The 27,239-nt window shown below is 47.8% G+C and overlaps 12 protein-coding genes across 12 annotated transcripts; 5 read left to right on the top strand and 7 right to left on the bottom strand.

The window, feature by feature from the left end:
- Positions 1-96: 96 nt before the first annotated feature.
- LY89DRAFT_608035 (uncharacterized protein) lies at positions 97-2,305 on the bottom strand. The gene is made up of 5 exons (XM_018210481.1): positions 2,215-2,305; positions 1,949-2,154; positions 1,464-1,895; positions 1,128-1,410; positions 97-1,081 (listed from the first exon to the last, which is right to left on the bottom strand). Exons 1-5 carry the CDS (start codon positions 2,258-2,260, stop codon positions 177-179), a joined length of 1,872 nt encoding a protein of 623 aa, XP_018075996.1. The 5' UTR covers positions 2,261-2,305; the 3' UTR covers positions 97-176.
- A 921-nt stretch (positions 2,306-3,226) lies between these two features.
- On the top strand, positions 3,227-5,972 carry LY89DRAFT_767791 (uncharacterized protein; the record flags this gene model as incomplete). The annotated part of the gene is made up of 10 exons (XM_018221764.1): positions 3,227-3,317; positions 3,383-3,705; positions 3,764-3,792; positions 3,841-4,303; positions 4,368-4,564; positions 4,715-4,926; positions 4,988-5,039; positions 5,098-5,417; positions 5,595-5,828; positions 5,887-5,972. The coding sequence occupies 10 exons, from the start codon at positions 3,227-3,229 to the stop codon at positions 5,970-5,972; spliced, it is 2,007 nt and encodes a 668-aa protein (XP_018075995.1).
- Positions 5,973-6,286: 314 nt separating this feature from the next.
- LY89DRAFT_664817 (uncharacterized protein) lies at positions 6,287-6,991 on the bottom strand (the record flags this gene model as incomplete). Its single annotated transcript, XM_018212802.1, has 1 exon — positions 6,287-6,991. The coding sequence occupies one exon, from the start codon at positions 6,989-6,991 to the stop codon at positions 6,287-6,289; it is 705 nt and encodes a 234-aa protein (XP_018075994.1).
- A 519-nt stretch (positions 6,992-7,510) lies between these two features.
- On the bottom strand, positions 7,511-9,404 carry LY89DRAFT_379316 (uncharacterized protein). Its single transcript, XM_018207118.1, has one exon. The coding sequence runs from the start codon at positions 9,094-9,096 to the stop codon at positions 7,624-7,626; it is 1,473 nt and encodes a 490-aa protein (XP_018075993.1). The 5' UTR covers positions 9,097-9,404; the 3' UTR covers positions 7,511-7,623.
- A 970-nt stretch (positions 9,405-10,374) lies between these two features.
- LY89DRAFT_694186 (galactose-binding like protein) lies at positions 10,375-12,025 on the top strand (the record flags this gene model as incomplete). The annotated part of the gene is made up of 2 exons (XM_018216686.1): positions 10,375-10,769; positions 10,852-12,025. The coding sequence occupies 2 exons, from the start codon at positions 10,375-10,377 to the stop codon at positions 12,023-12,025; spliced, it is 1,569 nt and encodes a 522-aa protein (XP_018075992.1).
- Positions 12,026-12,429: 404 nt separating this feature from the next.
- On the top strand, positions 12,430-15,114 carry LY89DRAFT_637487 (uncharacterized protein; the record flags this gene model as incomplete). Its single annotated transcript, XM_018211533.1, has 3 exons — positions 12,430-12,831; positions 13,177-14,086; positions 14,603-15,114. The coding sequence occupies 3 exons, from the start codon at positions 12,430-12,432 to the stop codon at positions 14,698-14,700; spliced, it is 1,410 nt and encodes a 469-aa protein (XP_018075991.1). The 3' UTR covers positions 14,701-15,114.
- Positions 15,115-15,733: 619 nt separating this feature from the next.
- Positions 15,734-17,412, top strand: LY89DRAFT_694184 (uncharacterized protein; the record flags this gene model as incomplete). The annotated part of the gene is made up of 3 exons (XM_018216685.1): positions 15,734-15,836; positions 15,978-16,184; positions 16,241-17,412. The coding sequence occupies 3 exons, from the start codon at positions 15,734-15,736 to the stop codon at positions 17,410-17,412; spliced, it is 1,482 nt and encodes a 493-aa protein (XP_018075990.1).
- Positions 17,413-18,132: 720 nt separating this feature from the next.
- Positions 18,133-19,261, top strand: LY89DRAFT_729146 (oxidoreductase-like protein; the record flags this gene model as incomplete). Its single annotated transcript, XM_018219348.1, has 3 exons — positions 18,133-18,465; positions 18,523-18,946; positions 19,005-19,261. The coding sequence occupies 3 exons, from the start codon at positions 18,133-18,135 to the stop codon at positions 19,259-19,261; spliced, it is 1,014 nt and encodes a 337-aa protein (XP_018075989.1).
- A 102-nt stretch (positions 19,262-19,363) lies between these two features.
- LY89DRAFT_576706 (alpha/beta-hydrolase) lies at positions 19,364-20,386 on the bottom strand (the record flags this gene model as incomplete). The annotated part of the gene is made up of 1 exon (XM_018208851.1): positions 19,364-20,386. A coding segment is annotated over one exon (1,023 nt), but the record flags the coding sequence as incomplete, so codon positions are not given.
- A 329-nt stretch (positions 20,387-20,715) lies between these two features.
- LY89DRAFT_704508 (glycoside hydrolase family 28 protein) lies at positions 20,716-22,719 on the bottom strand (the record flags this gene model as incomplete). Its single annotated transcript, XM_018217387.1, has 5 exons — positions 20,716-21,261; positions 21,319-21,713; positions 21,764-22,020; positions 22,072-22,265; positions 22,533-22,719. 5 exons carry the CDS (start codon positions 22,717-22,719, stop codon positions 20,945-20,947), a joined length of 1,350 nt encoding a protein of 449 aa, XP_018075987.1. The 3' UTR covers positions 20,716-20,944.
- Positions 22,720-23,011: 292 nt separating this feature from the next.
- Positions 23,012-23,968, bottom strand: LY89DRAFT_694180 (S-adenosyl-L-methionine-dependent methyltransferase; the record flags this gene model as incomplete). Its single annotated transcript, XM_018216684.1, has 3 exons — positions 23,012-23,181; positions 23,248-23,679; positions 23,899-23,968. The coding sequence occupies 3 exons, from the start codon at positions 23,966-23,968 to the stop codon at positions 23,012-23,014; spliced, it is 672 nt and encodes a 223-aa protein (XP_018075986.1).
- Positions 23,969-24,722: 754 nt separating this feature from the next.
- Positions 24,723-26,472, bottom strand: LY89DRAFT_576680 (MFS general substrate transporter; the record flags this gene model as incomplete). The annotated part of the gene is made up of 6 exons (XM_018208850.1): positions 24,723-24,923; positions 24,970-25,377; positions 25,422-25,788; positions 25,842-26,125; positions 26,172-26,265; positions 26,318-26,472. 6 exons carry the CDS (start codon positions 26,470-26,472, stop codon positions 24,723-24,725), a joined length of 1,509 nt encoding a protein of 502 aa, XP_018075985.1.
- Positions 26,473-27,239: the final 767 nt, after the last annotated feature.

The raw sequence follows: 27,239 nt of genomic DNA, 5'->3' as shown, positions 1-27,239 counted from the left end.
ACTAAAGCATTGTGATTATACATCCATCTATGATTGTCGCCAGTGCTTTAAGTCTCAAAAGCTTCGAGAGGAAGGCCCTTCGAATCATGAAAACACGTTGATTTTATCTCTATAATACAGCTGCTGAGGTCAAGAAAAATTGGCTTGTGACCAAAGGAAGTCGCCAACAGATATCCTCAAGGCATTTCCGACATTACAGGCTTACGCCTCACAGAATAGTTATGCTGTGCCATCTCATGAACGCCACTACTTCCAGACAGAGGACTGAGTCGATCCCGAGCTCCGAAATCTTGCAACCTTCTATTGTTCCGCGCCGTCGAACCAGAGAGAAGTGTCGAGGAACGATATCCATCATCCGTCTCCTCGATCTCGTCAAGACGCAGGTCCACATCTCGCTTCCATTGGATTGTGACGATCTCAAGGATTTGTGTCAGGCCATGAGAATCTTGTTTGAACTTCGGCTCCCTTCTGATATGTAGAGTCTTGCCTTCCCGAGACGACCGCACCTTGACATAGATCCTAAAAATGACCCAGTAAATGAATGCAATGGTTATGAGAGCGAGGCCGGCTGTCTGACTGGCAAACCATGACACAAGTTTTCCAGATCGAGCAAGATATCGGTCGTTCGGATCCGGTATCCATATACATATGAACGGAAAGAGGCTGCAACAGAACAGTATGAGGGCAGCAGTAATGCTTGTAGCGGAACTCCTCAACTCTGACTTCTCTGACCAACGAACACTTGGTGTAAAGCGCAAGCATAGCAGTCCAAAGGAAATGCAGACGAAGCAGCACACATCAATGACGTACGCAAATATGCCTGCTAAGAAAGTTTGGGCTGCCGTGGCAGAGTACCCCTTATCTGTCTTGATGATCATGACTGGGACGATGACCATGATTGTTGTGAAGAGCCAATGTAGAGCAAGGGCGCCAGCCGGAGTTTTCTCTGACAGCATGGAGTTAACCTCCGCTTTGGGTCTGCTCTTTGATCCTCGGAAAATGCGGTCCAGTGAGAAGTCGTAACTTTCTGCGAACCAAAGAGAATATGGAAGAATTCCTTCCTTCGCAATTTCTTGTTTCACTGTGATCCTGTCAGCTCCGTTTTCAGGTTGCCTCCAAGTACATACCTCGAGCACATGTAAAGGTCACAACAATAATGTTTCCAAAGGCCGAAATTGCTTTCAAGATCGAGAAAAAAGTCTTCACATGAGAAGCTTTCATTTTTGTTCCGAGAGTAAGCAAAAAGAACTTGCTACCAACATCAATACCGCCTGGTACGAATAGATCAGCCTTGGGAATGATAGCTGCAAAGATCATCTGGACTGAGGTATACAACACGGCTACTGTCAATACCCCCCACCATGATGCTCGAGGGAAAGTCTTTCGTGGTTCGTGTAGCTCAGATATAACCTCCGTTGTCAGCAAGGGATCTGTTGGTGTACCAAGTGACTCGACAAACTTACATAGTTGATTTGGTGGAAGGCTCCGTATGGATATATGATGAAGAGGAAAGCTTCGGCCCATGGATATGGTGCTTTGGGGCTATTTGTGGTTGAGAAGGAGGTCTTGATATCGTAATTATCGCGTGCCACACCTTTGTTGATCCAAACTAGGCCAACAATCACGATGAACAGCAATATGAAGAATTTTATTGTGCCAAATGCATTGTTCAGTATGATACCCCACTTCCGAGAGATTGCATGGAGAAGACATGCACAAGTGTTGGCTGCCAATGCTATTCCTATTATTGCTCCAGGTGTTTCGGTGACTTCGCAGGCGTCTAGAATGTTTTGCGCGAAGGATACAGAATTGGCAGCGGTGTTTTCGAGAACAATAAAAGGGATGCCGAATAGGCAGGTGGCGAGGAACAGAGGTCGTTTCAGGTAGTAGTTAAACTATCGCCGACTAAAGTTAGCCCATGTTTGCAAATCAAATTGATGGTACTTACATAATTCAGCGCTTCGCCAGAGCGAGGGGTAGAAATCTTCTCGCCGTTCGCTCCAGACGGCCATCGTGGGATTGTCAAACCGAGTTCCACGTAGACAATAACGCCAGCAAGTGCTAGGACTGCTCCAAGTACCCACAAGATGAGAGAGATGCCTATGCTTTGCGTGTTTGCGAATACAATTTGACCCGAGTTGAAGATTCCGGTTCCTGCGCAAAGATTGAAGAATCAGTGGTGGTCATTTTGCTGTTGCTGGATAGTGGATTTACCTATCATGCGATTGAAGATCAGACAAACAGTGGAGTAGTATCCCATACGATTTGATTCTCGGGGTAGCGATGATACTATCTTGGAGGAGTCCTGCTGTGCTGCATGAAGATCAAGTAGATCGTCAGCGTCCAAGTCTGGAGCCCATTCCGGCTCTGGCGCGCCTCCACCAACAATAAGAGAGTTGCTATTGGAGCTTGTGTCAACCGTCATGACTGGCTCTTAATCGTACTCCGTTCGGATCTCGAAATCGTCCTTTGTTGGTATGCACTTTAAAGAGAAGGCCATGCCAGATCAAAGTTAGTTAAGAGTTGTGAAAGCGATTCTCATTCAGATTGTTACGAAAGATCGGACGAAGAGGGGAGCCACTGCTCTCAGAAACCAAACAACAATTGGTGGCTGATGAATTAATTGCTTCTGCCGCAACTTGCACAATTTTGAGGGCTGTGCATTGAGTGGCGCTCGTGATGTGAGCCAAGGCCTGATTCTTTCGCACCAAATTAATTTGAGAAATGACTGTTTCAGTTCCTGACTCCTAAATCTCATATGAAAAAGGTAGGGGGAAGTAGCCTGAGAAGGCGCTATTCCGATGCTAATCTCCCTCGAACCTTTGAATTGAAGTCTTCAAGGCAAGCGTTATCGTCACACTCAGCTCCAAGCCATCACGATGTTTTATTGTTACCTGTGTGACACAATTCAAGCCACGACGAACGCTAAAATGGCTCGTGGCCAGTAATCAGATCAAAAGTTGAAGCCACCATGTCCAGAGGAGTATGGTTGGTCGGATTAGAGATCCTGCATGTCTCGAACGTGGACCTATCTTTGGCTTGCGATCGTAAAAAGGGCTAAGGACGAGACGGCGCTCCATTCATAATTCTGGAGGAGCCATCGATAAAGTAATGTTTGCCGTTGTTGCGGCTCCGCTGGTCACCAACGGTCATAACTCCGCATCTATGGGTCTTCGGTACTCTCAGGACTGCACTACATCTGCCTTCTTTTATCCCACCGCCTATAATGATCCCTGTCGATATCGACGATATCTTGGCAGGCATAGCATCAGCTCGAGACCTCTATGAGGTAGGATTCCAGAAAGCAAGCAATCCAAGTACGTGTTTACAACATCACAAAGACGAACTGTAGTCCCTGCGGTATACTTACTCGGATACCTAGGTCCACAATACCACGCATTTGGCCAGGAAATTAGAAGTCTCGCTATCAACTTAGATATCCTGTCAGATGTCATCAAACGTGCCCATTACGATGCCGGAGCCAGCTTTGAGCGCACGCAGTATGGCGCCAGAAGTAAGCGTCCGATGCCTGGAAGTTCTATTTTGACCGGATTTGGAGATACTTTGGGTGATTGCTGTCGTCTTCTCAATGATCAGAGGTACTTCCACAAGATCGGACGCTTCGTGACCAGCATCACCTGGTATCTTCAAATTGACCCAGAGGTACGGGCAATGAAAGAACGACTCTCCTGCCAGAACATGAAGGTAGGTGTTAGTGAATAAACGTGTTCATTTAGACTCTTAATATTGACTCTTCGACTAGCTCTCAACCATTTTCAAGATCATAGACGCGTGAGTACCCAGCTGTTTGGCGATCGCAATGTTCACTGACTTCAACAGTCAAGTATTAAGAGACCGTTCATTCTATATAACCGACTCAACCGCAGCACTACTTCGAGAAGCCGAAAGGCTTGGTCAACAATTTCGGGGTAGCGAGGATGGAAAAGAACCTGCTAAACAGTTGTCTGGTTTTGTTGTGATCCCACCAGAGCTTGAGAACGCTTTCATGAGGTTTACTCAGAGAACCTATCCTGACCTGTCAGTCCTAACGCTGGATCGGGGTATTGACGCTGCGATTACTTATTTCAATGGAATAACCAAGAGAGAAGATAAGCCTACTCCAAATCAGGCGATCTACCTTGGCTCCATTGTAGACATAATGATGGCTTCGTGGATACTTCAAGCCGTCCGGAGTACCCTAGAGTACGAAACGGCCGCAAAAGCTCCTTCAATTACCGCTTTCGAAAGACAGATGGACGCCTGCGGTCTCACCATCGACCGCTTCTTCGATGTCTTTGATGAAGTAGGTCACCTCCTCTCGAGAGTTTAGAACATCCCCCAATAGCGGCCCTAATCACACCCCACAGAGCCTACAAGAAGCACTAAGACGCCTGCTTGGGCGTGATATACTTCTTCCACCGACGCCAGACTTGCTGGAGACTTTCGAAAGGGACAGACCATCTCTGCCTCTGCCTCCTGATGTCGAAGGCATCTCGGCAGCAGCATCACCAAGACAAGAGACTCGAATCCTAGCAGCAGAATATGGAACAAAGATTATGAACGTGTAGGCTTTCTCCGCAACCACTCCACTGCCGTACTGATAGCCACAGTCAGATGAACAGTTCTGATCCTAATTACGTTCAATCTCTACAACTTTTCAAACAAACAGGGAAACGCGCAAGTCTGGTACTAGTCAATACGCCTATCTCTGAAGGACGAGAGCGAGAAACAATGCGAGTATTGTGCCCCGTCAAAATCAAATGCTCATCGCAATTAGGGACAACTACGATTTTGATCACGTCGAAATTGTTCCCTCGTACGCTCTTCGAACTTGGGCAACTGCGTCTGTGCATCCTTTGACTATGTTGTTCAAGACCGACGGTGCCGCACCTTTTTCACGGAATCTGGTTTTCCAGCAGAATAAAGGTACTGATCAATGGAAATGCGATCGCATAATTATGGTGGTCCAAATCTGACGGTGCGGCAGATTTGTTTGAGTTTCAACAAGCAATTACCGGATTCAAAGTCAAACATGACGAGTGCGTGCTGCTGGATAGCGATCAAATTTTAGAGGCCACAAAGTTAATATTGACATAGTACTCGAGTACTTGCTACCTCGCAAGAATCGAAAATACTCGGAGGTTCAAGGAGGCAAGATCTATGCCGGCTTCAATTATGGTCAGCCCCACCACCTGTGATCGACTTTGCAGATGTATCAGGATCGTCATCCTCGAGATCAACAAGCGAGGCCAGAAGAGCTTCGCAGACTTCCTTCTCAAGCAGTTCAACAATGACTGGCCAATCAAGGAAGAAGCCCTCAGCTCCATCTATGTTTTCTAGTACCTCGCGGAAGTCCACCTCTTCGAGAAAATCTATCGCTATAGATACACCGTCTCTTCCGGGATTTCAGGAAGCTGGTAAGTCGACGAGCGGAATCCATGCACCCCCAACTCCGCCTTGTGTAGTATTATTTGCCCACAAGGCTCCCACGCTGTCAGCACGGGTTGAAGGTAGTGATATCTCAAGATCATTCCTGATTATCGACAGTGAGCATCATCTGTATTGCGATGGTTGCACTTCTAACAGTGTTCTAGTCACACCAGAAGTTACCATCGAAGAGGAACTCAATGAAAATGACCAAGAGCTAAATCCATCTTTCCGATGCGTCCTCGAGCGCAAGTCGTCATATCTACAAGGAAGAAGGTCACGGGAAACAACAGTCCCGAGCCACTGGGATCTTGCTGCTGCTGGTCTCCACAAAAGAGACAAAGAGACAGAAATAGTGAAAAGGTTGAAACATGTGATACTCGAGTTTGATACACGTCAAAGTAAGCCTCAAGTGCATCAACGATGTCATCTATGCCCGAGACACTGATCAGAGTACAGATATGTCAGAGTTCATGACAAAATTCCAGCAGATCAAAGAGATTGCAAGCTGGCGTTTGGCAAAGTTTGTTCAAGCAACGGGATGATGTCTTCAAACTAGAGTATGCCTAGACCATACTGCGGAAGCAATTGAATTTACCGTCAGAGAATCTACTTCACCACACATCTAGGTAGGTACTTGAAGTTATGAGGTAGCATGTGAATCCTCCTCAAGCATCTTCACCCTGAGCTGCCTGCTGTACATCGTAGCCAGAATTTCTAAAGAAGTCGTTACATTGGATTGAATCATCTCACATCACATAGGCTCTGGAACACGGTAGTCAAGCGTTCTGTGATGCTTCATACCATGCAAGTACTCCGAGGAAAGCTCTACCCGTGCTCTTCAATCATATCACTCGACTCAGCTCAACTCATTGATCTTCGCCATAAAGCTCGCCTCCGTAGCATGCACAAAAGTGGTAGCATTACTCAGTCTCAACCTTTGAATCAACGCTTGCCTGTGCGCATCCGAACAATCCTCCCCCCAATCATAAAAGAGAAACAAACTCGACCTCCTCAAACGCGTCAACGCCTCTTTAAAACTCATATAATCCCATTCTCTCGTATCAGCTCTGCCATCAGTGATGGTGACTGCATAGATATTGATCTCACTCTCCTCTCTCTCATTCTTCAGAAAACTGACGAGACCGCCGTTCTGGTCATATGCTTGTAACCTTGCAGTGAGGGAGTAGTAAGTATTGCCCGATTTGGACTTATTCTTGATAGCCCGAATAGTGACGACGAATCCATTCAGATTCATATCAGTGGATAATCGAACATCGTCCGCAAGAACGCTATTTGGGCTGAGTGAGGCGCTGTGGATTATTACACCTTGGCTTGGCAATTGCCAGACATTGAAGATGTTTCGACCTCGGTATGCGGCGGAGGCATGGAGATCGCTTTGGAGGTAGTTCGTGAGGAGACATGTCAGACGGGCGTACATGGATGGGTTTGCAAGGGGTCTTCGTTGGCGGGTGAATTCAGGCGGAGTAGGTGGTCGAGGTGGGAGAGCAGGGCAAGGCGGAAAAGGACCTTGGCCGTGGCCGAAACTCATGAAGCCTGCCATGTTGTGCGGTGTTTGATTATTATCACGTCTTCCGCTGATAGTGGCTATATGATATATATATAAAGCCAGTGCTACTAGTGTCAATGGAATGGAAAACTCGTTTGTTCTCCGTGCTTCTTGTGGAATCGTTGCAATAAGTGGTAAAAGCCCACGAGTAAAGCACTTCGACTTTGTTCAAGAAGAGGTGCTTTCCCTTTAGCATACGGCGGACCATTGCCACGGAATTTCTTCAGTCAGTGGAGCGCGCTTTGTTCAGAGACAGTCTATCAAACAAAACACAAGTTCCAGAGAGTCTTTTAAGTACTTCGTGTTTATTGTCATATGTAGCAAGATCGATACAAAGGAGTTTGGAATGTGGAAGGCCTCTGGGGCTGAGACATGCTGAAGCAAAGAGGGAACAATGCAATTCGGGCATGGAATGAGATGACAAACAATCATAGATAGTTCACGATATGTCACATAGAACAGGAGAGAAGCCTGGGATACTAACCATTTGCGCGCAAGACAGATGATTTGAAGGTAGACTATTCTATACTGCCGAGCAAAATAAAAGTCCTCGAGGAGTTGCCGCGACCACCACAACCACTTCCCACCACCTACTACCCTGGACGTTTGCCAAACGCAATCATGAATTAGCCTTCATACGCAAAACCGAACGGCAGAAGGACTTTGAAAAGCGCATCTGCGTCGTCAAGAATAGCCAACTCAGGCATTCTTTTCTCAAGCTCTCGAATTCCCTCCTCACTTCGGGCCTCGCCGTATGCATTGAAGGTTCGCTTCGAGATCATGCGGAGCCACTTCAGAGCAGTAACCCATTTTAATTCATTCCACTTCTGAACGGCAGTCTTTTCGGCGGTGATATTCTTCCGTGGCTTGACATCAATCAGAAAAACATCATCGCTGAAGTCATTCTTGTTCTGGACCGCAGTTTGGTTGACGGTGATCTTTTTTCGTGGCTTACCATCAACCACAATAACTTCCCCAGTCAGCTGATGAGTTTCCAACTTGATAGTTCCGCTCCGATTGAGCTTTTTCTGACTGGTGTTCGAAGGCGTGCTACTGCTCTCTCGGCGGACAGGGCTACCAACCATGTTGAAGTCGTGTTGACTGCTGCTCAAAGCAATACCGCTTGTGTACGGTTGGATAGGGCCGCCGACCATGTAAGAGTCCTGCTGCTTGCTGTTCAGAGGTGTGCTACTCTTCGGCTGGACAGGACTACCATCTCCGTTGTTTTGCACCGTCTGGTATTCCACTTCCATTCCGAACTCTCTCTGCTCCAATCCATCCAGCTCAGAACCCTCCTGTTTGATCGTACCTCCCATTGCAACGTCCTCGAACATGTCCTTGTTATTCTCCTTGGCTTGAAATTCGTGGGCTTCGAGCTTGACCTTGATCTCTCCTCCAACAGACACACCAACAAGCTTGTCCTCCCCATTTCTTTGCTCCATGACAACACCGACTTTTGGATCTCCATTGCCCTGTCCGATGACAGTTGGTGCACCATTTTCATCGCAAGCGCTAATCCTAGCCTCGATGCTGAAAACCATATAGCCATCTTCAAGACGCTTATTGGACAGGATCTCGATCTCGAGATGATCTAATTCTTTGACCTGTTGATATGGAAATCCAACGGTGCTGATCTCACCTGCGAAAGGATGGAGAGCAACATGATATAACTGGTAGTCCTGCTTCTCTTGGCTAAAGAGACCTTCGAGGGAGACGGAGGGAGTGGTACTAATTGATCGTAGGAGATGGTTGAGGAGAATTATGGCCAGGTAGTTGTAGACAGGAGCGGTAAGACGCGCATGTCTCGTGTGGACGAAGGAATCGGGAGAGTCAGTACGTGGTCGAAAGATGTCCGAAGAGAGCGACTTTGGAGTATTACAGGTAGAGTAGGATGAATCAGAGGTTCCGGAGGACGACGATAATGACTCTGTACGGGATCTTCGAGGAGGGGGAGGAGGAGTGACTGGAGCGTACGGAGATCGATATTCCGATTCCTGGGATGCTCGAGGAGGAGGAGTAGGGGTAGTAGTCAAAGTAGCATACTGAGATCGATATTCCGATCCCTTCTTCGAGAAAGCAGCGCCTTGCGATCGATCCATCTTGCCAAATGGTTGTGTGGTCGATGGGAAATAAGATTTTGACTTTGTACGAAGCCAGAAAGACAAAGTTGTCGGATGGTGCAAGTTTGTAGGTAGGTCGTAGCTTGCGGAAAGTCACGCAAGGAACCTGTTGTCAAGGTGCTTTTGTGACGTCGGAAGTCAATATCATGGCATAAAACAGAACCCGGAAGAGTCCCAAGGTAACGTGACCATATGGTAAATAAAAGTGATCCAGCTAAGCTTTGCATGAGAGTGATCTCTTTCCTTTGCATAAAATTCGTCATAGGCAAATCCAAGGTAAAGTGCTCGAATCTGGCTGTGGCATCTCGTCCTTGCCTTTGAGCTCAATGTCGGACATTGTTAGGAGAGATTTTTTCTGGCCCCCATGGCTTTCTAGCTCGGCATAGAAGTGATGACGACAAGCCGCTATCTCAATACCAGATGCAAGACAGAAATCTAGTGATGGACGCCGCACTGAATATTGGATGGTGGGCCTCTCATTTCGCTATTGTGTTTTGACTTTGGAGGTGGGACTTTGCTTTCACCGTTCCGTCCTAGGGAAATTTATCGAGGTAGATAAATCCCTCTACCGAAAAGTCTTCGACTGGATATGCTTTTCATCTGGGAGGTAGAGATTCTACACAAAGTTCTTGGAGAGTGTTTTCGTGTCGAACGGAGCCCGGAACCGGGTACTGTGCCAAAAGTGACCGCTTCTCGGCTCCATTATTCGGGAGCGCGACATGACACTGTAGTGAAGTGATTGTCCAAGTAACAATAAAGACAAGCGGAAAGCTCATAGTGACACTTGTCCAACTGGATGAAAGCACTTCCTGTCCAAAGCATATCGTCTATCTTTCATAGCAACACTAGGTCTCAGTACTCGTATTTCCAGAGCAGCGCTGTATCAAAAATAGAAACTTCGATGCTATTAATATCAATCACGTTGATGTTTGTAGATGAGATGACACTGAAGATATAAGCGAAGTCCTCGTTCATGTATGGCTAGTACCAATATGGAACTGTGATTATTCAGCAACACTTCATCTGACCCGCTTTGTTCACTTCTTGCTTCTCTCCAATCATTCTTCTTTTCTGGAGGCACCATCACTTCGTACAGCTTACGCACCCCCGTTTTACAATCTTGTTGAAATGCAGTGAAACGATGTAAGATCACGATCTATCTCATTGTCCATGCAAGTCCGCTCCTGTCAATAATTGATTCTATTAAAACCGCCGATAACCTGCATCTCTTGGCCTTCAATCATCAATCAGGACATCATGGCACCACAGGAAAGGGGATGGGTCAACTTATTCGTCGACCGCTTCGTTGGATGGTGGTCCGGTCTACCCGGAGAGTCGTGCAGCTATACTGTAGAGAAACTGCGCATTCCAGTGGGACATGTCCATCTAGCCGCCAATCTGTACCACCCCACAATACCCAAGCCATATGGTACTATTCTTGTCCGTACATCTTGTGGTATTGGGCCCTTGATGGCTCTAGGCCATGCGCGGATGTTTGCATCTCGAGGATATCAAGTCCTACTCGCCGCCTGTCGAGGGACAGATCCGTCTGACGGCCAAGAAGTCAGTATGGGGGTCCATGAAGCGTCTGACGGACTCGCCACTGTCTCATGGATGCGGGAGCAATCTTGGTACACGGGCTCGTTCGGTACGTATGGAGGATCTTACCTTGGATATACCCAATGGGCTATTCTTTCAAATCCGCCAAAATGACATGAAGGTCGCCGTGATCAGCAGTGGGCCCCATGACTTTGGCAGGTTCATCTGGGGAACTGGAGCGATGGAAAGTCATGCTGTGGCTTGGACCGACTTGATGACAAGTTCAAAACGAGGCATTATCCCTGGGCCAGCATATATCAAGAAGCAGCCCGAGATTCTCCGTCCTGTCTATGATAGTGTTCCCTTGTCGGAAGGTCTTGATAAACATTTTCAACATGATACTCCAAACTTCCTTCGATTGTTCAATACACACCCCGATCCATCGGACCCGGTTTATAAGGACTTGAGTCAACATACTGCACTCCAGCGTGCGAAGATCCCCATCCTACAATTTACTGGATGGAAGGATATCGGCCTACCCAGTGTCACGGAGCAGTACAAAGCATTATCCGAGCGTGGTGTTTCGACATTCATGACTATGGGGAACTGGTCTCATCTTGGCGCACAAAGAGGAACCACAATTGCAGAAGGTTTCAAATTCATCGAAAAGTACCTTGCCAATCGTGGAGAAGGGTTCAGAACCTCACCAGTACGGGCGTTTTTCACAGGATCAGAAGAGTGGAGGGATCTTCCAGCCTGGCCACCTAGTCCAACTTCGACTGATGAGCTTTACTTTGGCCCTGGAGGAATTCTATCTCGGGACTTACCTTCCGAATCTACTCAAGATTCGACGTTCAGATTTGACCCGAAAGAGCCAATCGCAAACATTGGTTTGCCACGTCCATTCGACGACATGATCCCGGCCAACTACGAAGACACTTCCCTAGCTGAACGTTCCGATGTCGTCGTTTTTACCTCCACGCCACTGGACTCTGACCTCGAGGTCTGCGGCGAGCCGACTGTCGAACTACACCATTCCAGTGACTATCCGCATGTGGATCTCCTGATCCGACTAAGCGAGGTTGACAACAATGGTAGATCCAATCGGATCAGCGACGTATACAAGCGTCTAGACCCAGCACGAGAGAGTGGTCCGTTGACGTTCAAGCTTAGCGCCTGCGCGCATAAGTTTCGTCGGGGCAAGAGGATCCGTGTAATAATAGCAGGAGGAGCGCATCCTGCTTATATCCGTAACTTGGGTACGGGAGAAAATCCTGGGCTGGGAACATCGATGCAGGCAGTGTTGCACACGATCCATCATTCCGCTAATGCTGCATCGAGCTTGAAACTACCTATACTCTCTGCGTAGTAGCTGTGTGTTACTATTGCTACATATTTGGAATCTAACGAAGCACGGCTATCATAGCCCTTTTCAAAGCGGCTCGAACCTTGGATGTCGCTGGTTTTGGTACATGGTGAAAAAGAGGAAAGATCTCCAAATTCGGGACAACAAGGAAAGTTAGCCGCAATCGGAAGAGTTGTAGTTGCCAAGAAATCACTTTTACTTTTGGTCTGAGATTGGTCATAATGCCTGTGAAGGCTGTAAGGATCTGTTGTATTTTCCCCAGCAATGTATCTAGGTATACTGGCCTTGGATGTTTGGCCCCCAACGTGAACACGTGCTAGGCAGCCACACACATTGAAGATCTCGACCGCCGATCGCATTCGCCGCGCACCTCAACACATCACGATAAGGGCATCAAGAAGCTTGCAATGAACACTCAACTACTTCTACAATTCCTATCTCTCTGTTTCGTCACCTCTGTCGTTGGCGCTCAAAGCGCTAGCAACGATACGTCAACAACGACTTCCGATGAAGCACAGCCTAACGTAGGCTGGGTCGCTGGTCCAAAGCAACGCGGCACCCTGATTCTCGTCTACGGATGTCTCAGCACGATATTCGCAAGTACCTGGACAGTCTTGCATCTCAATGTTCCCGGCCCGGAGGACACTCCGTGGTTGAAAGCCCTACGGAAAGCCAAATGGATGGCCATTACTGTCTTGTTTCCCGAATTCATCTTTTCGAAAGCTGTTTGTGAGCTTCGACTTGCGGTTGCCGACTTGTATGCCATGCACGTTGCAATGAGCAAAGCCCAACTCAAGTGGACAGACACCGTGCCATATCTCCACGATCCTCGTGTTGGTTTGAAGATGGACTGGACCTGGGAGGCCAAGTTTGGCCGTAGTATGAGAGTTCTGCATAGTCTATTAGGATTAGGACAACTACCCAGAACAAGTGAGGATTTTGTTGAGGAGCCACAACCCGCCCATACCAATGAGAGCAGCTCTGGTCAATCTGTAGGACAGGCGAGGGATGCAGCACAGGATGTTGAGGTCACAGATACCGCCGAGGCCGAAGTTGCGATTCCAAGAGGAAAGGATAACGATCCAGCAGACCCTACAACTTTACCTCAGCACGAAGAAAAGTCAACGGCATTCTCAGCTTGTGTGAACGGCAAGCATCTATCAAGTCGGCGGACGTCTATGTCGCACTCGATTCAAAACGCTAGATCAGGGGCGATAGAATGGTCGCAGAAACGGGAGTGGACTTTGCTTCACTCGTATTATGCCAACATGGGAGGCCTGCTATACACGACAAGAGCTCTGTGTAACAGGCAGGATATTCCCCCGTGCACGGCATCTTCGCTCGCTTCTGCTCTCGAACACAGGAGCGGTGTGGAGTTGCTCAAGGAGTTTAATTTACGCAAAGAAGACATTGAAGACAAAAGCAAAGCGGATTGGCTTCTGAAAGCTATTGCCATGTCGCAGATTTCATGGCTGATCTTGAACGTGTGGGCCCGCCACGTCGCCCAATTTCCCATAACTCAGCTCGAGATTGCCAGCGTCGCCTTCTCTTTAATTGCAATTGCAACATATGCTGCCAATTGGTGGAAACCGAAGGATATCACCAGCTCTACTGCTCTTACTACAACAGTAGAGCCAGGTCTTTGGTATCAAAAACCACCACGTATCTTTATATCCTTTATCGATCGCCTCCTGGCCCCCGCAGCGTCTGAATATGTACCAGATTATTCGAGAATTAGACGAATCTCGAATGATCGAGTCTGGATGGAGGGACAGCCTCCGCTGATTCTCTTTCTAACGGCAGTATCCTCGCTGATGTTTGGCGGGTTCCACTGCTTGGCATGGAACTTCGAGTTCCCCTCAAAATCCGAGCTGGTGCTATGGAGGGTTGCCAGTATAGCGTCCACCACTCTTCCCAGTGTGTCTCTGGGGATCAGCCTGGTCTCACACTACTTGTCAACGGCTTTTGCCGACAGAAGGCACGTGGTGTCTGTCATTAACAGCCTAGCACCTCTCAATCATTTTCCGCCTGCTTGGTGGGGTTTGCTGGAGCGACGGCCCTCGTGTCTAGACTGGCAGTGGGAACCATGGTTTGCCTTCCGCTCCATGCTTTCTCAGTATCCCTCTGATACGCCCAACTGGGATGTAACTCTTCCTGTAGTCGAGACAGAGCCTGAAAATGAGTGGATCGCCCAGGAGGATCTAGACGCATTTGCGGTTTATTCAGGCGTCTTCCGAAGGCTCGCAGAAGACTGGATTCAAATTAAAGAAGACACTGGCAACAACAATATTGATTCTGCTCGAAGACTTCTGAGCCATTGTGATACAGTTCAAAACGATTTGTTCTACGATACTCGCGAGCAAGGTAAGGAATACTAGAGACGATATTAGAGGTATCTCAGGACACGGATCGAAGGCAGCGGATATGCGCTTCCGCCGTTCTGCATTTGCGACTTCATTGTTAGCCTGAAGGAAGACTTCAGAGACCTGGAAAAGAGGAGGTACAACTTCGTGGAGAACTGCGATTGGTGTTCCGAATTTTCTACAATCACCCTCGGCATACTCTACGCAATCTCTCGAGTAGCTATCCTGGTTCTTTTGTTCACCTCCTTACGATCGACCCCAAAAGGCGTCTATGATGACACACCGTGGACTCGGTTCCTGCCGAATATCTCTTGATTGGCTGATGTGGGACTTTCTTTCATCGTTTCTGCTGTTCAGATCACTTGTGTTAAGCAGGGCAAAGAAACAGCAGAGTAAAGAGCGACCACACTGCACCTTGTGTTGAATGGAGGTTTTTTCTCTTCAAGTTTTCAGGCTGAGAGTTTGGTGAAGGCAGCTTCGAGTGAAGCTCTTCAACCCTAGAAATCGGATTACAAACCCCTGCTAATGTAGAAGACATCTCGTTTATAATGCCATTCCCTCGGCTAGGAGTGTATTCCTACTTGATTCATGAGAGGAGATAGAGAGAGAGAGAGGAAATGCATTGTTGCGAGATAATTAGTACGCAATAAAGGTGTAAGGTGACTTGTTACACATCTTCAAACTATTTGAACCCGATTTAACATAAGATTATTTACAATTGTAGTCAACAGCGATTCGAAACGTATAAGAACACCTAGATGATCTCCTCATTCAATAAATACCGTGATAATAGAATGTCTAAGTGTTTGGCCCCCAAGGTGCTCACGTGCTGGCCCCAGCCACCTCCCAGATCTGTCTTAGCGCTGATATTGAAAATTGCCCATCCCCGACGCCTCAGCTCCATTAATCTATCTCTCCAGAGTCGCGTCACCCTCATCCTTCCAACCTTATTCTCTTACATTTACGTAGCAAAGAGCAAAGCGATCAGGACGTCCGAGGCGTATCGCCTCCTTGCCGAGGACTGAGCATGCTTGCTTTTGCTCGCTGAAACAGCGATCAAAGAGAAGGAATTGTTGGATCACGTGGATGCGGCTCAGCAACCCTTTCCCCGGATTCCAGAATTCGCAATCTGAGACCTGGATAAGCAACCTCGAATAAGATCTACACCAACATTGAGGGCCGTTCCGTGGCGATGGCCGCAATCAACGGGATGAGTGGGTCTGGGCCCTCGAAAGCTGGAGGAAATCAAACCCTGGCTAGTCATTCGAGGGAAGACAGTCAAAGTAACACCATCACAGCGGATCTTCCTGGGATATTGAGAGATCCTATTACAACTAGTGCGAGGAAAATGAACACGGATATTCCGAATATCTTACCCCATGAGAGAGTCTTTCCCATTCAGATTGGAAGTGAACTGTTTCGATTAAGTGGAGCTAGTATAAGTTCTGATGGTATGTATCTCCCTCCTTTCATTTCGCATTTCAGAAAGCCTAAGAGCTTTGGCGCTGGATGTGCGGGCGCTGGATGTGCGGGCGCTGGATGTGCGGCGGCTGGAAATGAGAAAAAGGAACAAAAAGCTGAGAATCCTAGAGCACCTTCATATTTTTCACAATTTTTTCAATGCCAATTGAAACAAGCGGAGGAAAATGGAGACGACTCGAACTCAATACGCACGTTATATATCGATCGAGATCCGGTGACATTCAAGGATATTTCGCTACATTTACAGGGATATCATGTTGCACCGAGAGATGGAAGCCATTTCGTCAAGCTATTTGCTGATGCACAATTCTATAGCTGTAAGTATCCTGTCTTACCCTTCATTGATCAATTATTAATGAAGTCAATGAAATAGTACCAAGATTAATATTCCAACTCTACGAAGAAAGTATCTTCATCTCAATCGGCCATCGAGATTTCCAAATCCCCAGAGAACTATTTTCAGACCCAGGAAACTCGCCCAACTATTTCTCCTTGGGCTTCGCTGTCTTCTTCAGCACACCCACCGAAGTCTTCCCGGGCCTGAGCAGAGAAGGACTCCTCCGCCCACCCTCAATCATGCCTCCATCAGTACCTAATCGCTCAGCCGACACATTTGCTGAGCTCCTCCACCTCCTACGTGGCTATCCCCTACACATCAAATCCGAAGACCACCGCGCAGAACTTCTTCGCGATTGTCGCTATTTCCATCTCAAGGGCCTAGAACAGAAACTTATCCGCCATTCTATAACTTTCAATCTTGCTCGAAAACGGTCAGAAATTGCTCTCAGGCTTGAAGATGTCCGCCAATCCGGCATCTCAGTAGTCACTTTCCCATCAGATTCCGACTCCACTTCCCCACCTCCGGATCCGGGACCAGCTACTCCTGTATACAACGCTTCACATTTCTCCCTCGCGTACGTAAACTACGCGCGACCATTCGTCGACGAACAATCCTACGAACTGGTCCTTGAAATTGGAGACGAGTGCACACGTCTCCATTTGTCATCCATGCGCTGCGAGTTCTTCGGAGACGGCAAAGCGAGGATATCCAAATTATTCGATGTCATTGCTACGAAGCTCAATCTACCTAACATTCTGCCATTAGGATTACTGATGAAGAAGGGAGGAGCGAGTTCTCAGCCTCCTAGTCCGGGGAATACACCTATTAGCGAGGACTGGGTGAGATGTGTGGTGGGTGAAGAGGCTTATGTGAGGTTAGATGGCAAAGAGTGGAGAGGTCATGGAAATCTTCCTGAAAGAGGGGATGGAGACAGTGGAGGTAGTAATGCCAGCTCGGTGATAGGAGTCGATGAATCATTTGGTGAGCCGTCCAGGAAGAGGAGGAGAGGACTTGATGGTGGTGTAGCTGTTGGAGGCGGAGATGAAAGGCAATCTTGGGTGATCAAGACGGGGCAATGGAGGTTGAGGATACAAAACTCGAGAAATGGGCATCGGGGAGTGGAATGTTTGCTTGTTGCAGTCAAGTTGGATGCTGTTAGTGGGGAGTTTGGGAGGAATGCGCAGAGAGGGTTCCTTGGTGGTTGAGGTTTTGGAGTTACATGAAGCGATGTATTTTTTCATGTATGTGTGAGGCATTCTGTGTCATTGTATCAGATAGTGTCTTGTTCTCATGTAACTTTCGTTGATAGAATCGACTGAAATGACTGGAAAGGTATCGCGAGACCCGTTCTTATCAGATTCACCGACTTCTCCTTCCATGACATCAAAGTAATCCATTCGCAAATATCTTAGAGAAGTAGTTTGGCCCACTTGCAGCCCAACAATGACAAAATTGGCACCATGCTGGCCACAATTCCTTTCGAAGCAGCAGAAGCTCCGGCTTACTAAGCCCCCACTATGGCCCATGGACCCCGCACTTCACTCATCTGACTTCACCAACACTCTCAAAACTCATAATGTTGGTTTTGAGTTGATTTTCGGAAGTCAGATCAATAACTGCAAAATTTGTTGGTCAGCACAGCGGACAATCTCATCAAGACCACCAGATAAATTGATTTGCGCTTTGATTCGCTGGATTGCTAACATCAATATACACACGAGGAATATTAGAGTGTGTCTTGGATACCATCTGATACAGCCCAATCAATCTATATAGCGGTCACAGAGAATCAGGTGTTATGACCTAAGGGGTGGCGGGCTAATGTATGCCAATCAAACCTTATCTCTGCCTCTTTAATTCCTAAGTAGATAACCTGGTGACATTTTCACCTAGATATATAAGCCTCAAACCCTTCAAAACTCACCATGACGTCCACCACGACCAGTCTCCCAATAATCGACCTCTCGCCCTTCCTCTCCTCATCCTCAACTCCAGAATCCCGCCTCAAAACAGCAAAAGAGCTCGTTCAAGCATGTCATTCTACGGGATTCGTCTACATCACCAACTACGGTATCTCTCAGGCTCTCCTCGATGAAGCATTCTCTTGGAGTAAGAAGTTTTATTCGCTGTCCGATGAAGAGAAGAGCTATGCAGCCCATCCTCCAGACTCAAAGCTGTTCAGAGGTTGGTCGAAAGTTGGTCATGAGATGATACCTCCACTGGAAGGGGAGAAAAAGGAAGGTGTTATGGATTTTACTGTACGTCAAAATTTGTCAAGGGAAGCCGAAACGTGGCTAACAAATAGATTAGGAAAGCTATGGCATGGGCACGACTCCAATGCCGCGCAACCCAATATTTGGTTCCCAGAATCCATTCTCCCAGGCTATCGAGATTTCGTCGCTACCTTTTATGACCAGTGCTGGAGCACGTCCGTCCCCATTCTCCGCGCCTTGTCTCTAGGTCTGCTCAACGACGAAGAGTACCTTCTGGATTTCCATTCGAACCTAGAAAATGAGTTGAGCTTTCGTCATTATCCATCGATAAGTGAGAGTAAAGTAAGAAGTGGAGAATTAGACAGGCTTGGGGCACATACCGATTTTGATTCTTTCACACTGTTGTGGCAGGACGAGAATGCGGGGCTAGAAGTTAAGGTTAGTGGGGAAGGGTGGAAGAGCGTGCAGGCAGTGAAAGGAGCGCTGCTCATGAATATCGGGGATATTTTGAGTAGGTGGAGTAATGGTATGTCTTCTTGCATCTTCCAGTGTCCAATCCATGACTACGTGCTGATGCCATGAAGATTATCTGATTTCAACACTCCACCGCGTTCATCTTCCTCCAGTCGATGACAACTACATGGGCGATGAGAATGTGCGGATGACGAAGCCTAGATACTCCATTCCATATTTCGTGGTTCCCAAGTCTGATAAGGTTTTGGAACCTCTAGAGGGCTATTTTGGTGAGGGAAAGGATAAGAAGTACGAGCCAACGACTTACTCGGAGCTGTATCACAATAGGGTAGATGGTATATTTCGGCAAGATGCCAAGGCAAGATGATGTTTCGATATCTCAGGAGATGCAAGAATTATAATTGAAGTTAGTATCGCTCATACCTTCTCCAGCATTTCAACCCCGACATGAATTGCATAGCACACCAATTCAAGCCCAAACCTCATTCAAATGTTTCACAGCCCCCGCATACGCTTCATCTCTCTTCACATCCCCCCTTCCAAACGTCGCCTTCTTATCCCACGCATGTCCCACCCCCTCAACCACACCTCCATCAACCCTCTTCCCCAACCCCACCAACCTCTCCCTGAACTTCTCACTCTCCGCTAACAACTGATCACCGCCACAATTAACCATCATCAACCTCTCCGGAAACGCATTCCTCAACACCTCATCACTCGCCAATCCAGGACTCAGCAATGGATCCCTCATATCAGCTGGCATCGGGTACAGATACGCTTCGTCGAAGACTTTGAATAGAGAAGGGGGAATGGTAGGGATTAAGTTCGGGTTCGAGGCATCTCTTTCTTGCCGGGTTTGCGTCCAATCTACACTCCCATAGAATATTACTAGACTCACAATCTTGCCCTCACCCACTAGTTTTCCTTCTTTTCTCAATTGTTCCAGTTCTTGTTGCAGCCGTATAGCAACGGCATAAGCTAGATTCCCACCCCCGCTGAACCCAGAAAGAGCTGTGCGCGAGATGTCGAGATTGTATTCGTCAGCGTGTCTCCAGAGCCAGAGGATGGCGGAGACGCCGTCTTCGATGGCGGTAGGGAAGGGATAGGAGGGTGCGAAGCGGTAGTTGACGCTCACTACCACGGCGGAAGTTTGGGTTGTGATGGAGGTTGCGAAGCGGGGGTCGTCGCGGGCGTGTCCGATTGTGAAGCCGCCGCCGTGGAAGTTGATTAGGAGAGGGTGTTTCTTGGTTGAAGACGTGGAAAAGATGGGTGGACTTGCTTTGGTGGTTGAGGGGAGAGTGTAAGATGGAGGGGTGAAGAAGAGGAGGTCAAAGGAGCCTGGGTTGGAGCTGATGGTTGAATTGATTCTACGAGTGAAAGATGCTCGTTGAGGAATGGGCTGTGAAAGGTAAAGATCGTAGAAAGTAAATATTGACTGTAGTGCACGAAAGAAAATTGCTTTGATATGAAGTGCAAGTCGAGACATTGTGCCAAGAACTGAGATGTAGCGGAAACCAATTAAAGTCGCAAAGAGACGCAATGGGGCTCCGAATATAAGATGGCATTGGGTATACACAGTAGATTAATGGAAAAACTGTTTTTCATTTTTTATAGAGGAAGTCCTGTAGTGCCGGAGACATTTCGCCTACGCGGAGTGATTTCTGACCGTCGATTATCAATGTTAAACGATACCGAAACTCTGAACAATGCCTGGAAATTGTTTCATGGAACGTGAAAATAGGGACCAAGAGACATCCTAGGCCTGGGATGGTCTTGAGCATCCTACTCGCGCCTGTAAAGACGATTTCCTTCACTGACGCTCCTCTTTCGAAACCCGAGATATATGGACTCACGTGACTTAGTCGCCTCCCCTTTTCTCGCTGGCTTTCATACCAGCTTCAGCGTCGAGGGCTTTCAGTGCATTCTCGTAGGATAGTTTCGATCAGTTCGGCTTCGATCGAACAGCTCCGTCCGAGCCGTATCGCTCTGAGTCGCAAGCAACATCAAACTCCTGCTATACTCCCAAATCTCTTCTTCCGAACTCTCTCACTCAGCAACTAAACCCCACCGTATCCACCACATTCTCACACTCATACATGCCCACCACCTCATCATCCTCATCTCTCAAATCCACCCCTTTGATCTCAATTCCCTCACCAGGGCTTGCAGCACTACACTGCAAATCAGCCACATAATCCGTCCCCACCAACCCCGTAGCATTCTCGAACCGTACATCCCTAACATTAAACAACGAGCTATTACAATCCCCCGCTACACCAGAGAACGTCGTGCATTGCGTGATATAGAACACTCCTTTCTTCGTCGAATTCCGCATGTGGAAATTCGTAAAAGTTACATTCCGCGCATCTATTTCAGTTAGTATATACTTCTGAAAACGAGAAGGAGAAGGAAAGCAGGACTTACACCCCAACCCCCCACCCCCTCCATTAGGCGGATACCCAGCCTGCTCCCCAGTCCACGTCTTCACGTACGCCGCGTATGCGGTATCGACACACGTCACATTACCCACGTACACATTCTCTATTAATTCGAAAACATCTTTATACTGCCCTATACTCCCAATCGCCACGCCGAGTCCTTTATAAAACACAGAGTCTTTGATGGAAATATCAGTGCTGTTAGCTTTGAGGGAAATACTATCATCGCCGTTGGCGACCGTCCAGCGCGAAAAGGTGATGTGGGAGCTGAACATCGTGTCTGCGCCGTCGGTGTTGCGGGCTGGGGAGTGGGTGTGGGAGGTGCTGTTTACGTAGATATCTTCTAGGAGCACGTGCTGAGAATGGATGATAGTCATTGTCCTATTTCCCCTTAGCATCCCCATACATCTGAGGAAGAAGAGAGCTCTCACCACATCTGGCTCTGTACGAATCTCAACCCTGACAACACGGAGTCGGTGGTGTTCCATATCGTGAGCGCGTGCGGTCGGCCTGGGTAGTTGGATACGCCGTTTACGAAATCGTACCAGGTTTGCCCGTTGCCGTCGAGGGTGCCGTGGCCGTGGCCGCGGAAGGTGAGGTTGGTGCCGCCGAGAAACCAGGCGGAGGATTGGTTCTGATAGCCTAAGGGGAGGGAGTTGGCGAGCCAGTAGGTGATGTTTGTACCCCACTAGATAGGTGGGTTAGTTACAGCAGGATGGAGGTTTTGAGTAAGTCTTACTAGCATGGTCCCGTATAAATCGATCTGGCAATCTTTCAGGCCGATTGTGTTCATGACGGTGTTGATGTGGTAAGTTTTGTTTGGGAAGATGATGTTTCCTCCTTGTCCACATTGTTTGAATGCATCGAGAATGACTGGGGTGTCGTCCGTGCTGTTAGGCTGGGGTCTGGCGATGCATGTTGCTCGAGGGTTGTCTCTTGAAGACTTGGTGGGTTGCTCGACGTGGGGACGAGGTCGTGAGTCTGCCAAAACAAGGGGAGTGAAAACCAAAAACAGAACAAGCAGGATCGAAAATGAATTAGACAACTTTGAAATGATAAACATCATGGTACCTCCCGAACTATACTTTAGTAGTGCTGAAGAATAGATGGGAACTACTCATCATATATGTCCAACACCAATGCATTTTTCGCACCATCATCCTCGCTCTCAAACACGAGCAAGGACGAACATCCACCAACCGGCTCCACAGATGGCACCCAGTTCTCTCCAAAGTATCACTATGGACTGGAAAAGACAAGTTTTAATCAATGAGGCTCGGTATTCAATACCCCGAAGCTTTCCAGGACAAGAGATCCTCCCCGTGGAGATCCCCGCACTTCCCCGGAAAAACTTTATCCAGATTGAATGTAGCCTAGGATCTAGCATGACATGCTGCAATTCATCCAAACCATTTCTAGAATGGCGCTGAACTTGGAGAGTGGTATTGAAGGGGTACTTTCTCCATTCGCAATGCAAAACAGCAAAATTTGTGTACTAATGACCGTCGAATGTCGCTTCTAATATCGTGTATGTGCCCCTCTTGTATAAGTTTCTATTCTCTATCATCATTCTCATTTATCGTTCTCCAGACATCCATCGAAACGAATCATAACGCATTTCATTCCCAGCTCGACATTGCATCCACGGAATGAAGCGACTTGCTCCAATCAAGGCCTAACTAAGCCTTCTTGACAAGAACACCCTGAATTCTAGGCAAACAACTAAACGCATCCTCAGGCTCCTCAATCTCATCGGGATTCTCCCACTCGCCACCATTTAGAATATCCCCCAATACATTCCTAGTCATGTGACACCCGATGAACGTGGACCAGGCCGGATCCAATACCGCTTTCGTCACGTTAGCCCATCTGCACCCCTTCACTAGGGACATTCGCTGATGAAAGAAAGACATACCTTGCTCCACAATCGTCAAATGGTTTCGACTCCATCCGTGCTCCCAGAATATGAATTTACCACCTGGTTTCAGCAATTTCCACACCTCCTTCATCACGGTCTTGGGATCCTTCACCGCGCACAGGACTTGGATGCACAAGATGGTGTCCAAACTGCCTTCCGTGATCCCCTCCCTTCGCAGAACATCGCTATCTTCAATGCCAGCAACAACAAGCTTATACTTATCCTGCCGGCCATGCTTCTCCAACTTGGCATCAATGTCGGCTTTGAAGTTAGCATTGGGTTCAATCCCATAGACCTGCTTGACGACAGAATAATTGAAACGATGGATCTGGTTGCCTGGCCCGGGACCCAGCTCGAGGACGACGCCAGTAGCGGCTTCCACAAGCGAGGGAACGATGGTCGTGTCCTCAAATGCGATGAAACCGCTAGCTACGCACAATGGTCAGCTTGTAGAACGTTGGGGAAGATATGGCGGAGCGCTTACAGGTCACGCTGAGCAACTTTGCGGAAGCGACATCTCGAACCTGTCGGAGGTGCAGGAATGCTGCGAGACCGTCTCGGTGAAATGCTGCTACGAAAGCTTGCCAGTGCACTGGAGGGGAGGGAGCATTATTAGAGTTGTGGCAGCGATGAGTGACAGGAACGTACGGGTAATGGAGAACCAGATCAGGCCGCATGGGCGAGTGAAGGCAGCAAGGCGACCTGTTTGGGGAGCCATGATAATCTATATAAGATGATTGTGGATGATCTCGAACGTTGAAATCAGGACAAAAAAGTGGGAGTGGGTGCGCGATATCGCCGTCGGAGAGGGATATCAGATTTGTGTTGGGGAGAAAACGAAAAACAGAAAATTCGGCTCGGCAAGATGGCTCCAGAGGACACCCTGATTTATATAGATTTCTCAGCACTGTGCCTCTAGCGTGGTTCGAAATACACTAAACCTAACTGGAGATCTCACACACACAAGTCGAAACTAGTCGGCCCCTCCCTCGGTCACATCTTTGGGGGATTTTGATACGAGTCCCTGCCCTTCCCTAATCAGGAAGTTGTTGTGCTGACCTGGTTGGATTGATCGGGTCTGCGTCTTAATATACAGATAGAAGATGCGGGTAGTGGATACAGGTCTGCGGGAAGATATCAAAATGAAAGAATCGAACGCAATGGCAACTTGAGAGGACGATGAAGATATTCCAACCCGCTTGGCATTTCGTATATACTTTGTAGCGACATGCGCGCATGCTGGGAGCACTGTGTACCCTGTGCTGGGACACTGAAGGATGATGGGGTGGATATATGACACTCGCCCCACCTTTCCAAATATGAGCGTGGGGTTTGATCCACAAAGCAGCGCACCTCCAAGAAGAAATCAAAGTACATGCATAACAGTGATAAAGAATACAGAATTGATATTGCTCGCCAGTCTTGCGCAGATCAGCTCTGTCGAAGTCTGTCGTGCTGTTGTCCTCGAAGCATCATCTCAAGTACCTGAAATGAATGAGCTGCATATCGGTCTTGTTCGAGATATCCTCTTCCAATTCCTCAGTCTCAGAAATCTGGGTCGCTGGACCATACTTTTTGTCTCGGCGGCGATTCTCGTAGATGTAATAGAACCAGAGGCAGAACAAGAAAAACACCCCTAGCGCGAACCCGCACAGGAGAGCTTTGATACCGGTCTGGCAAAGGTTAGCAGATCCAGACAATGGGAAGCAGGATACTCACTGGGTATCTGGGCGCCTCTCGAGTAAAGAAGAACTGTGGTCCAATGATATTGCCTACACAGTAGGCCACGAAGAACATCGCATTGGCGGTAGCCTTCTTCGTGAATCCTCCACAATTCGATGCAACCAGACTCAAAGATATGGGAATATCAGCCGCGAAGATAGCTGTCAGCCAAATACCTCCCAGTCGAGCCCAGGGATGCTCGTCACTGATCGTGTATACCATGATCGCGCCTATGAGCGAGAGACTGACGAGGATTATCATGCATGGCAGGCGACTATTCTTGACGTAGGTTGTGGTGATAGCAATGAATGCGAGGCCACTGAGTTGGAAACCACCTCCTGGCATCTGAACAAGGAGAGTGGTGAGAGGAGCGAAGCCGAAACCGTTTACGATGATGCTGTTGAACTGCAATTGTGAGCCACGGTTTTTGACATCGCAAATAAACATACCGAAGTTAAGCCGCCATTCGGAATGTTGACGCAAAATTGATACAGAGCAAGAAACCATGCTTGGGGGTCTCTCAATGCCTCCCACATCTGCTCAATCTTGAACGTATCTTCGTCCATGACTCCAGTCTTGTTTTCAAGAGTCCGATGAAGCGCAATGATCCTCTCTTCGGGCTTCAAGAATCTCGCTTTGGAGGGCGAGTCTGGGAGTAAGAACAATAGCAAGAGGCCCCAGCAGAACGTGACGGTGCCAAGAACTAGGAAAAGTAGGCGCCATGGTTGAAGACTGGTATGAGCCTTCCCGATACCGTAGGCAATAACTCCTGAGACTGTATTTGCGACACCATTTCCAATGAACCAGATTGCCATCCTATTGAGCTTGTGAGCATATGCAAATGATGACAGATGGTTTGCATGACAAACCTAGAAGGCTGTTCCTTTCTTTTGTAGAACATGCCAGTCAGAAGAGCGAACCCAGGAGCAACGGCAGATTCCGTCACCCCAAGAAAGAATCTCGCGATCATCAGTCCCGTGAAACTTTTCGTAGCACCATGACACATGAGAACCAATCCCCACAGCATCACAGACACAGCTAAGTATCTGCCAAGAGGGAATCGAACAGCGAGGTAAGAACTTGGCCAGCTCCATCCTAGGTAGCCGAAGTAGAAAATTGAAGATGTCCAACTATATTCTGTGCCGACCAGTTTCTATTGGAATCAGCCTAGCGCATTGAAGTGGAATATTTGAACCGACCAGATCTTTCATCAGTCCAAGTTGAGTGGAGTATCCTAGAGAGACTTTGTCGGTATATTGAAGCATGTAGCAAAATCCCATCAACGGAAGTATGCTTCCACCTTATCAGTGCCAAAACAACAGCTCATTGATATCGATGAACATACAACAAATCTATCTTTCTGAGCACTCGTGCTTCTTCCTCCGGGGTAGCATGGACATGGATAATATCTCCCACTTGGATCACTGAGTGCACCCCATTGTCGCTTTCACCCGCAGGCGGCGTATGAATTGAGCTCTTTTCGTGCTTTTCGTCCGCCATATTGCATCAAAGCTAAATCTCAAAAACAGTGAAGTGATGGACAAGCAAACAAATACCGCAGCGAATATAAAGCTCGATGAAAAACGATGTCGAAGAACTCGAGGAATATAAAGGCTTGAAGATGGAACTGATATCATGATAAGAATCCCGGTCAACGATCGGGTATCGGCCAACTTCTCCTTGAACAGAACATCAATTACATATGTGCCTGCATCCTCTTATCTCCAAATACAACCCCAGAGAACTTCTAGAGTCCCCAGAAACGGTGACTACACCTCTGTAATTGGTGCGCCCAACTTTGAGTCTGCACGTACCCCATTTTTGGACCCAGGGGCGCATATCTCTTTCCTTTTCCAGTTTATGGTGATGGAATGCTTGATCTCCCACGCGAGAGAACAGAAGACAACGGAGAAACGGCGCACACAGTTGACATCGTTGTGTTGTGAAGAGACTACTAAGGGATGTCGATGCGTACCTAATCCCGGGCACTTCCGAGCCGCTTTGTGTTCACGTGATGTTTTCACCACGTGGGAAAAATACAAATGTCTAAGAGTTAAGAGGTCACTGCTCCAGTATACATATATTTATAACAATTCTTCTGTGAGAGGATTTGGACGGAATCGCGATCATCTAATCGATAAAGTGGCACGTGATGAAGACCAAGGGTCAAGATGGGAAGTTGAGGAAGAACCCCAGTCCTCTTGGATTCAGCGTTTTTGTAAGTCTTCGAACCGAGACACCCAAAGTTTGGGGCCTTTTCAGGAGAT

Source organism: Mollisia scopiformis (genome assembly GCF_001500285.1).
Source record: "Mollisia scopiformis unplaced genomic scaffold LY89scaffold_4, whole genome shotgun sequence".
In the NCBI taxonomy this organism is placed as follows: domain Eukaryota; kingdom Fungi; phylum Ascomycota; class Leotiomycetes; order Helotiales; family Mollisiaceae; genus Mollisia; species Mollisia scopiformis.
The sequence above is the reverse complement of the archived record's forward strand: the minus strand, read 5'-3'. Positions and strand labels throughout refer to the sequence as shown.